The sequence below is a fragment of the Bubalus bubalis genome, chromosome 6 (genome assembly GCF_019923935.1).
Source record: "Bubalus bubalis isolate 160015118507 breed Murrah chromosome 6, NDDB_SH_1, whole genome shotgun sequence".
In the NCBI taxonomy this organism is placed as follows: Eukaryota; Metazoa; Chordata; class Mammalia; order Artiodactyla; family Bovidae; genus Bubalus; species Bubalus bubalis.
In genome coordinates this window covers 100255744-100266638 of record NC_059162.1, presented here as the reverse complement: position 1 = coordinate 100266638, position 10895 = coordinate 100255744, and the positions used below count along the sequence as shown (strand labels likewise).

Here is a 10895-nt window from a genome sequence, read left to right as displayed (position 1 = left end):
TCAGTGAGATGCTAATACTTCTAGGGAAATCTTGGAATGCACTGTCCAGAATACAAAGCCCAGGTAAGGAAAAAGTAAAGCTTCCCTTACCTGCCTAGGAAGACATCCTTTCCAGAGAGCATCCAAGTGGAGGAAGGATCAGAACCAATAGCTAAAAAGCATTTTTTAATATAACAGGAAATATCAGAGTGTCTAACTCCTAGTAAGTACTGAATCATAAAATTTGTTTCGGTTAATAAATACAGACATGTATATTTACTAGGCTACAATACAATGTAAACTATTTCTTACTAGAGGTCTCAGTCAAAAAATCCTGAAAGCCACTGGATGAGAGGTTGAGGCTGAAAGACCGACCAAAGAGGAGACTGCTACAGAATCACAGTCTGGGCTGCTGAGGATGAAGAGATATAAAGAGGCCAGAGAGAGCCTCAAGAGGCAGAAGCTGAAAAAAAAAAAAAAAAAAAAAAAGAGGACTCCTTCTATTGCCCAGGTCAAGGGCCCACCAGAATGTCTTGTCCTCCTCTGCATCCCCACAGCAGTACTGCCCCGAGCACTGGCCCACCTCATTCTACCCAGCAGACTGGGAGCTTTCATCTCCTTCCAGTTTCCACTGAGCACAGGGTCTGTACTCAGAAGATACAGTCATAAATGCCCATGAACTTGGATTTCAGAGACATGGCAGGAAGCAGTCAAGTAACAGGAGGAAGAAAAGGTACAGCTGAGCCTATCCCATATGGGTGCTGATTCACAAACACATGAGTTCAGTCGCTCAGTGGTGTACAACTCTGCAACCCCATGAATCGCAGCACACCAGGCCTCCCTGTCCATCACCAACTCTCGGAGTTCACTCAAACTCATGTCCATCGAGTCGGTGATGCCATCCAGCCATCTCATCCTCTGTTGTCCCCTTCTCCTCCTGCCCCCAATCCCTCCCAGCATCAGGGTCTTTTCCAATGAGTCAACCCTTTGCATGAGGTGGCCAAAGTATTGGAGTTTCAGCTTCAGCATCAGTCCTTCTAATGAACACCCAGGACTGATCTCCTTTAGGATGGACTGGTTGGATCTCCTTGCAGTCCAAGGGACTCTCAAGAGTCTTCTCCAACACCACAGTTCAAAAGCATCAATTCTTCGGCACTCAGCTTTCTTCACAGTCCAACTCTCACATCCATACATGACCACTGGAAAAACCAGAGCCTGGACTAGACGGACCTTTGTTGGCAAAGTAATGTCTCTGCTTTTTAATATGCTATCTAGGCTGGTCATCAGAGAAGGAATTGGCACCCCACTCCATTTTCTTGCCTGGAAAACCCATGGATGGAGGAGCCTGGTGGGCTGCAGTCCATGGGGTCGCTAAGAGTCGGGCACGACTGAGCGACTTCACTTTCACGCGCTGGAGAAGGAAATGGCAACCCACTCCAGTGTTCTTGCCTGGAGAATCCCAGAGACGGGGGAGCCTGGTGGGCTGCCGTCTATGGGGTCGCACAGAGTCAGACACAACTGAAGCGACTTAGCAGCATCAGCAGGTTGGTCATAACTTTCCTTCCAAGGAGTAAGCGTCTTTTAATTTCATGGCTGTAATCACCATCTGCAGTGATTTTGGAGTCCAAAAAATAAAGTCTGACACTGTTTCCCCATCTATTTCCCATGAAGTGATGGGACCAGATGCCAAGATCTTAGTTTTCTGAATGTTGAGCTTTAAGCCAACTTTTTCCCTCTCCTCTTTCACTTTCATCAAGAGGCTCTTTAGTTCCTCTTCACTTTCTGCATAAGGGTGGTGTCATCTCAGGGAGGGTTAAACCATTTTATTGCAATTGGTAGACAGGGATGGACAGGCAGTGACAAGCCTCAGTAGGGAGGGCAAACACCAACTAGATCAAGAGGGGAGCCGGCAGGCAACTCAGAAACAGGACCTTGGAGGGGAAGATGAGCAAAGAAGACTTCATCCTACTACACTACAAGTCCTTACAGGTCACTTAGGAGTATCCTGGGGCCCTTAAAGAATAGGTCCTCTTGCTCAAGGCTCTGGGCCTGGAGCTGAAAGCTGCTGGGCTCCGGGTTAGAAATGGTATGCCTCTGGAGATCTATGAGGAGAGAAAGGGGAAAAAGAACAAATCATCAGCAAGCACTATGTTACACACAGACCTAGACTTGGGCCCTGCTGGGGAGGGACATACAGGCCTGATGGGATAAGGAGCAACAGAGGTTGATGGATTTCCAAAGAAAGAGGCAGAGACCCCATTCTATCCCGTGTCAAACTATTAGGCAGCTGGCATCCAGGCACCACTCAGATTTAGCCTCCTGCCTTACCCTCACCTAGCTTCCTTAAAAGTTCCCTGCTACTGTTACTGTCCAGAAGCCTGACTTCAGAGGTAGATGAAGAAAGCGACATGGCGAAGGTGGGCTGCTTAGATTGGAAGACATGAACAGAAGTCCTGCAAAGGGGAAAGAATCAGAGGTAGACATGGTGACAGTGGGTCAAGGGGGCCCTCCCAGCACAGACCTGACCTGTCCTCCTTTCTGAGGCTAGGATTCCAGTCTCTTCCCTCTTTATCCTCTAAATACAGAGATACCTCAGAGACACCGTATCAAGTAAAGAAAATGTACAGTACTGCCCATATGGGCTATAACCCCCTACCATACCTTCCCTACCAGCTCATGTCAAATCTGAGATAGCTGAACTTTGGTCCCCAGTGCCTGGCCTCTGTGAGCCAAATCCCTTCCACCGCCATAAGCACCCACACCCCCTGACCTGAGGAGGTCATGCTCCTGCCGGGCATCCTGGACCTCTGTTCTGACAGCCTCCAGGTTGTGACCTTTGCCGTCCTGGCCACTTTGCAGCTGATCCAACATCTGCCATACCATGGGGCCAGGTAGGACCAAACCCTACCTCTCCAGGAGGAGCACCCACCTCCCCATGATTAGCCTCTTGAGCCCACTTGGAGCCCTCATGGGGACAAAGATAGTTTCTCATGTCCTTTAGCAGAGGGCTTGGGAAGAAGAGCTTTGGAGGGAAGTGGAGTCAGTACAAGGAAGAGATGGAAAGAGATAGGAGTAGGAGAGGGTATCCTGGCCTGCCTGCAAAACAGAATAGATAGAGAAAGGAAGGGGCCTCCAAAGGGAGAGATGAACAAATAGGTCCGATCCTGGTCCTACCTTCCAGCTGCAGGCCTGAGCTTGCTGCCTCTCAGTTATCTGTTTCAGCAGCAGCTCCTGATGCTGGCCTGCAGATGAGAGAAAATGTGAGGGAACGTCTCCAACTCCCTTCCTTCCCCTTCCCTGCCTTGTGCCCAGCCTGGCACTGAAAACGGACAGATACATTCTGGTCCAGCTACTGGAAAGTTTCCAAGCTGACTGGAAAGACACACTCACACCATATGAGAAAAGACAAAATACTTGGCCAGGTTTCTGGGTAGCTCAAGCTGTCAAAGGTATGGTCATTTATAAGGAAAGCAAGAAGGCTTTTCAGAAAAGGGAACAGGTGAATTCATACACACCCTCAATCTTTCACTCACTCAGCTGGTCCCGTAGCAACTTTAGCTCCTCCCGAAGAATCTGTGACTCCTCGCACAGCAGTTGCCACCTTCAGGGATAAGAGCAGTGTCATTCTAAAGCCAATTAACAAGCCCAGAGGAGGCTACCAGAGTACCAGGAGTTCAGGGCTGAAAAAGGCAAGGTTTTGCCCATCACTTACTCATTCTGAAGCTCTTCATGAAGGCCACTGGTGGCACTGCACTTCTGTGGTCCTGTCTGTATTTGGGCTCAGGCCTGTTCCTGCACCTGGCTTTGAAGGCCCTACAGTTCCCTTCTCATCTCTTCCAGATGTTGCTCCAGGAGAAGGACCCTTTGCTCTGGGCCCCCCTGCAGCAACCTTAGTGATGCTACAATGAGACAAGTAGGGGATCAGCCCCCTAAGAACTTCACACATGAGCCTTATAGACTCCACTTGCAAATCAAGACACAAGTGCACAGACAATAGAAGAGCCACAAAATGTGCACACACATTTGAGGCTGCATATATGAAGAAAAGAATGATCAGATACCTTCCAGGGCAGAGATCTGGTACTTCTGCTGCTCTCACTCTTCCAGCAGGCCCTGGACAGCCTGCCGTAGTGCTTCAGTCACCTACCCAGGCAGAAAAACCCCATGAGCTCCCCAACCACTGGTAACCTCATCAGTTACACACTCACACAAACCCCAAATATACACACCATGCCTCACCTGAGCCTGGGATTGAAGCTGGGATCGAAGAATAGTAACTTCATCCCAGAGAGAAGATGCACTGTGGGCCTCAGGCCAGTTTAGCCTCTCTGGAAATACAGGAGCCTCTAGAGCCAAAGCCTTTTGAGCTTGGATTCCTGACTCAGCAGGCAAGTCATGAGGGGAAATCCAAGTCCCAGCCAGGTCTCCTGCTGCAAGAAAAAGGAAGGGACAAGTGGAAAGCCCCTTAGGCAGAGGGGGGAACAGATGTTTCTTCAGGAAAAGAAAAGTTGGAATTTGGAAGGAACAGTGGATAACACTGGAAAGAAAGGCTGAGGGACAATATTTACCCCAGGTAGAGACTCCAAGTGGATACAGCCGCTGCTACAAAAGAAACAAATGCACAGGTCAATGAGTTCTGTTTTGCAATCTATTAACCCACATCCCCTAAACAAAGGGGTGGGGGACTTAGGAGCCCCCTCACCTTAATCCTGCTCACATTTCGGTCCCTAGCATTGAGAAGCGCGTCGAGCTGCTCAGACCAGCTCAGGCTCCTACGGCAAGGGTCTGGCTCCCTGGAGTCTTGTGCCCTTGCTCCGCACACTGTGGACACCAAAGACACAGCCTAGGGAAGACCACAACGTAAGCTCTAAAGAGGTGAGTGGGGGGATGCAATACTAAAGGTAAGGAAGCAATAATCAGACCAAAACTGCGCTTCTGGGACTAGTCCGGGGAGCGGCTTCCTTGCGAAATTAGGGGAAAAGCGGGATGCCCTGATAAACAGATATCAATTGGGAATTGAAGATGCTGAATCTTGGTTTAGACGTCCCCAGACTCACAACTCTGGCACCATAACACCGAAACTGTGCCAGTGACCACTGCCGCGGCGCAGTTCAAACCTTACAGTAGGCCGGGAAAGCCCGACTTCGGACTGGCCTCTGCGGCGCCACTTGGGAAATTGAGTTCGCCTCTATTGTAGACAACCGGCGATGGAGGCTACCGAACTACGTTTCCCTGGAAGCAACACGCGCAGTCACAGTGCCCGCCCCACCGTGAAGCTTGTCGGGAAACCGAGTTTTTCTGCTTCTGTAGTGGGTGCCTCTACGAACTGAATAAACTACGTGTCCCAGGATGCGTCGCGCAGAGACGACACAGTCCCGCAGCTGATCCCCGTAGCTCTTGGGAAATGGAGTCCAAGCTGTCTCAAAGCGTAAAGTCCCGAGTAACCTTGAGACTCCATTCCCCAGCAGGCTCAGTGTGTAACGTGCACTATGGAGCCGCTAGTCGCAGAGCTGAAGCAGAAGATTGAGGACACGTTGTGCCCTTTTGGCTTCGAAGTTTACCCCTTCCAGGTTGGTTTATCCCTGCTGCGGTGCTAGGGCGAAGCGTATGGATGGCTTCGGTGCCACTGACGTGAGGCCCGTGAATTTTCTGATCTTTCTCGAGCTCCTCTGGCCGCGAGTCCGTTTGATTGTCGAGACAGGGCGCTTGGGCTAAATGGGTAGAGCAGCGTTGCAGGTTTGTTCTTTTGTTGTTATTTTTCAGTCGCTCAGTCGTGTCCGACTCTTTGTCACCCCATGGACTGCAGCACCGCCAGGTTTCCCTGTACATCAACAACTCCCGGAGCTTGCTCAAACTCATGTCCGTTGAGTCGGTGATGCCATCCAACCATCTCGTCCTCTGTCGTCCCCTTCTCCTCCTGCCTTCAGTCTTTCCCAACATAAAAGTCTTTCCAATGAGTTATCTCTTTTACCCTCCTACAATGCTATATTGATGAGTGGGAGACACCATGTGATCCAGTAACCTTGTGCTTTTGTCACCTAGGTAATTTAGAGGAAGAAGGGGATCTGTGGAGCCAGAGTCACTTTGGAAGCTTCCTGAAGGAGTTTAGGAGAGGGCAAGGTCTGAGAATGTTTGTATGGCTCATGTGCAAAGGGCATTCTGGATGTTGAACAAGCAAACAGTTGGCTTGGTTGTTCAGTCTATCTGCAAAAGGTTACATTCATAATGTTGCCAATCATCAATGCTGGGCTGGGTTTAGAAACTGTCCACTTGCCTGACACAGAAGTCTGGCATCAGGACCTACCCTTAGTCACATAGGTCCATCTCCCCCCACATCCAGTGCCCTCTGCACTGAGCCCTGTGCTTAGTGCAGGGCTAAATCAACTCAACCTGAGCCTTTTGCCTGATGCTTAAGAGGCCACCCTTTCCACTTTCCACTGAGTGGCATACAGCAATGCTGGGAGAGGATTATAGAGGAAGAGGTAGTTGGGTCTAGCCTCAGAGAGGCTTCCCTGGAAAAAATGGAGTTGAGCTAAATATGAAAAGATAGATTGGAAGGAAGGAGGGTCATGTACATCTCAAATATCAGAAATAGCTTGAGTTAAGGTATGGAGATAATGGTGGATGGCAGGTGTGGGAGAGATTGGAGATGCCTGTCGGATATAATCAAGAAGACCTTGGTAGTAGGAGCTGTGGTATTGAACAGTGCCACTTACAGCCCTGCCAGTCATCCTGTGTTCCTACTTCTCTCCCCTTCCCAGCGCCACATACAGTCATCCACAGCGATCTTTAGGAATCTGTCTCCTAAATTCAACCTATCTATGCTCTGGTTCAGCCCACTCTTAGTCATTTGGATTTCTGCAATAACTTCCTTGCTGTCACTTTGCCTCTATTCCTTCCTCCACACTGCAGCCAGGTTGATCTAAAACTGATCATGTCAGTTTGCTTCTTAAATCTTCAAAGGCCTACCCCTCACTGTCAGCAAATTAGACCCATATTCCTTCAATTGGTATTCAAGGCCAGTCACAGTCTCATTCTTACTGACCTCTCCAGCCTTCTCTCCCTCTGCTCTCCTCCACAGATGCTTCATTTCTATCAAACTAGACAATTTGCTATTCTCCAAGTATGCTTTGCATTTTTTGCCTCTTTGTTTATGCTGGGACCTGTTTAAAACACACACCAGATTCTCCCTCTCCACATCAGCCTGTAAGTACCTTCCCAGCCATCAAGACTCAGCTTCCAAGAAGCCTTTTCTAATTTCAGAGGACCTTCATTGGCCCTGTTATTGCACTAACCACACTACAATCAATTTCTTCTTTTTCTTAGTTGTTTATGAATTCTTTGCCTCTCTATTATAACTGTCAGGTGAGTTCCCCACAAACACACATCATCAGGAGAATTTCATTGTTTGAATAAGGAGGCTGGACAATTTGCATGAAACCTTGAATGCCAGGCCAAGGTATGGGCGTGCCTAAGGCCTAAGTTGGCCCTCTTGTGTGGCCTGAATTTTCTCTCTGTTCCAGGTGGCATGGTACAATGCACTCCTGCCTCCAGCCTTCCACCTGCCCCTGCCAGGACCTACACTGGCCTTCCTGGTACTCAGCACACCTGCCATGTTTGACCGGGCCCTCAAGCCCTTCCTGCAGAGCCGCCACCTCCAACCACTGACTGACCCTGTGGACCAGTGTGTGGCCTACCACCTGGGCCGAGTTAGAGAGGTGAGCAAGGCTGGCTATAGCCTCACCCAGCTTCCAAATCTGCATCTGCTTCCAGTTCCTCTAAACTCAGTATAGAATCTAGACCTACAACAAGGAGCCACTTCCCCAGCAGAAGGCTATCCTAAAGCCAGCCTTGACATCGTGATCTCTCCCCAGTCTGCCTTCTCATCTCAGGTTTAGCCACCCCCTCTAGCCAACGAGGTCTAAAATGGATCGATCTCACCCTTCCCTGATGGGCAACTTGATGAGCAGACTTCCCTTGACCTCCAAGTGAAATAGGAATAAGCCCCAAAATTCTCCATGCATCTCTCACCTGTCTTTGCCCTAGACCTGGGAGCCTTATGGGGTCTTTTGAGGACAGAACAGGACCCCTGCACTACATACTTTACACGTATACATAAATAGGTATGCATACACTGGGTCTCCCCAAAGCTGGACCGTCTTCCTCCGCACTCGGCCTCTGGAGGGCAGAGCCGTAACAGAGGTTTCTGAACAATCCTAAACAGAATTATCATTTTCTTCACACTGGAGCCTCCAATCCCACTCCAAGTTTAAGGTCATGTTTTCCCTTTAAACATGACTTCTAAAAAAAAAAAAAAAATGACTTCTAAAGACAGGGCCATGTTAACACAACTGAAGGCTCTGTTGAACATGATCATGATTCTTGTTGCGCTAAAAGTCTTCATTTTATCCTCTATCCCAGAGCCTCCCAGAGCTGCAGATAGAAGTCATCGCTGACTACGAGGTACACCCCAACCGGCGCCCCAAGATCCTGGCCCAGACAGCAGCCCATGTAGCAGGGGCTGCTTACTACTACCAGCGACAGGACGTGGAGTCTGACCCTTGGGGGACCCAGGTCAGAGGGCAAGTATGAGCAAATAGGGGCTGAGAACGAAAATGAAATAAAATTCCATGAAGATTTCAAGTCCCAGGAATTCCCTGGTGGTCTAGTGGTTAGGATTCCAGGTTTTCACTGCCATGGTCCCGGTTCAGTCCATGGTTAGAGAACTGAAATCCTGTTAACCATGTGGCACAGCAAAAAAAAAAATTTCAAGTCCCATTCTTCCACCTTCCCTGGGTATAGGAATTGCTGGGCCCAATCCAGGACAAGAGTGCACCATGGTCAATGATCCAGTTCCACGATTTCGTCTACTTGCAGACACATCAAGTCAGAAAAAGTGAAGTGTTAGTCGCTTCAGTTCAGTTGCTTAGTCATGTCTCTCGGCGACCCCATGAATCGCAGCACGCCAGGCCTCCCTGTCCATCACCAACTCCCGGAGTTCACTCAGACTTAGTTGTGTCCAACTCTGCTTTGTGATCCCATGGACAGTAGCCCACCAGGGCTTCTGTACACAGAATTCTCTGGGCAAGAATACTGGAGTGGGTTACTGTTCCTTTCCCCAGGGGATCTTCCCAATCATACCCAGGAATTAAACCCATGTCTCCTTCACTGGCAGGCAGTTTACCATCTGAGCCACCAGGGATCTGGTTAGAGAACTAGTCTGTTATTCTTTGTGACAGAATGGAGCAGGTAGAGCTGCGATTAAACCCACGGTGCAACTGGGAAGCTGAGGCTCAGCTTAAGGAAACTCTCCTTGGGGTCAGTGACTTCATGAAGAGTTGACGGAGTAGGGGAGCCCAGCCAAGACTGACAGAAGTTCACGTGTGTGTGCATGCAGCACAGCTTTTGGGATCTTAGTTCCTTGACCAAAGATAGAACCTGGGACCTTGGTAGTGACAGCATGGAGTCCTAACCATTGGACCACCAGGGAATTCCCTGACAGGCTCTCATGTAGAATCACTGTCTGTTGAATGAGAAGTAAGTGAACTAGCTTGCACTGATGGTAGTTATTGGTGCCCATATGACCACCATGACCTTGTTTTCTTTTTACCCTCTCCCCAGCACATAGCAGGTGTGTGCATACATCCCAGGTTTGGGGGCTGGTTTGCCATCCGAGGGGTGGTGCTACTGCGAGGAATAGAGGTGCCGAATCTGCCACCCACAAAGCCCGTTGACTGTGTACCCACAAGAGCTGACCGCATCAGCCTGCTTGAACGCTTCAATTTCCATTGGCGTGACTGGACTTATCGGGATGCTGTGACCCCTCAGGAGCGCTACTCAGAAGAGCAGAAGGCGTACTTTTCAACTCCTCCTGCCCAACGCTTGGCCTTACTGGGCTTGCTTCAGCCCTCAGAGGAGCCTAGCTCTCCATCCCAAGAGCTTCACTTCACTACACTCTTACCCAAGAAGCCTCAGAATCCCAGGAGAGGCTGGCTCAGTCCCACAGTTTCCCCACCTATATCCCCTGGACCCTGATCCTTCCCTGGCTGTGGGATCCTCATTTAGGGCAGTGGCACCTACCTGTTAAAAGACTTTTACACTACTATTAATATTTCACCAGGGAAGAAACTTATTTTGGGTATAAAATGATTATTTTTGATAAATTATTCTAGTAGAGATCTTAAAATAACAAGGCTCAGGAAAGTTTGGTTAAGACCAAAGTAGATCCAGACCTCCCACCTGCCTTGAAACATGGAATCACTACCTGTTACCATTTCTCTGCAGTGCTTCAAAATGCTACCTGTTACAGGGCATGAGGAGGAACTATCCCCTAAATAATAGTACCTGCTTCAGAGGGTTATCATGGTGACTGAATAAATGTGAAATGGCTTAGCATACAGTAAGCTGTTGTTGACAGCCCTGGGAATCCTGTACTACTGCCCACAGGTAGGCTGGGCTAGTTGGGGGGGGGGGAGGGGGAGGGGGTCCCGGAAGGGCACATACTAAAGGATCTTCTGTTGTAAATGTGCCCTAGACTTGGGCCCAGGAGGAATCCCCCTTCACCCCACTGACAACCCTCCCTCACGACACAGATATAAATGAGAACAAGGTTCAGTTCAGTCGCGTCCAAAATCTTTGCAACCCCATGGACTGCAGCACGCCAGGCTTCCTTCTCCATCACCAACTCCCAGACCTTACTCATGTCCGAGTTCATGATGTCCTTCAACCATCTCATCCTGTCATCCCCTTCTGCCTTCAGTCTTTCCCAGCATCAGGAAAGATGGGGCTTCCCTGATAGCTCATTTGGGAAAGAATCCACCTGCAATGCAGGAGACCCTGGTTCGATTCCTGGGTTGGGAAGATTCACTGGCAAAGGGGAAAATGCTACCCACTCAGTTTTCTGGTCTGGAGAACTC

General features: G+C 49.4%; 1 protein-coding gene and 1 long non-coding RNA gene across 4 annotated transcripts; one reads left to right on the top strand and one right to left on the bottom strand.

The window, feature by feature from the left end:
- Positions 1–1787: 1787 nt before the first annotated feature.
- CCDC163 lies at positions 1788–5437 on the bottom strand. The gene is made up of 4 exons (XR_006552045.2): positions 5319–5437; positions 3513–3580; positions 3154–3221; positions 1788–2081 (listed from the first exon to the last, which is right to left on the bottom strand). It is a non-coding gene; the product is annotated as a coiled-coil domain containing 163 (long non-coding RNA).
- MMACHC (metabolism of cobalamin associated C) lies at positions 5394–10374 on the top strand. 3 transcript variants are annotated; one of them, XM_006052559.4, is made up of 4 exons: positions 5394–5549; positions 7503–7697; positions 8401–8553; positions 9601–10374. In XM_006052559.4, exons 1-4 carry the CDS (start codon positions 5469–5471, stop codon positions 10012–10014), a joined length of 843 nt encoding a protein of 280 aa, XP_006052621.1. In that variant the 5' UTR covers positions 5394–5468; the 3' UTR covers positions 10015–10374. The 3 variants fall into 3 exon arrangements, with proteins under 3 accessions (XP_006052621.1, XP_025144622.1, XP_025144623.1); XM_025288837.3 differs by lacking the exon at positions 5394–5549 and adding an exon at positions 5567–5715; XM_025288838.3 differs by lacking the exon at positions 5394–5549 and adding an exon at positions 5864–6099.
- The last annotated feature ends 521 nt before the right edge of the window (positions 10375–10895 follow it).

Excerpts from the sequence above, each read along its gene's own strand:
- MMACHC (XM_006052559.4), top strand. The coding sequence starts at position 5,469 with ATGGAGCCGCTAGTCGCAGAGCTGAAGCAGAAGATTGAGGACACGTTG. Across the intron at positions 7,698-8,400 it reads ACCTGGGCCGAGTTAGAGAG|AGCCTCCCAGAGCTGCAGAT; the intron begins GTGAGCAAGGCT and ends CCTCTATCCCAG. Across the intron at positions 8,554-9,600 it reads CTGACCCTTGGGGGACCCAG|CACATAGCAGGTGTGTGCAT; the intron begins GTCAGAGGGCAA and ends CCCTCTCCCCAG.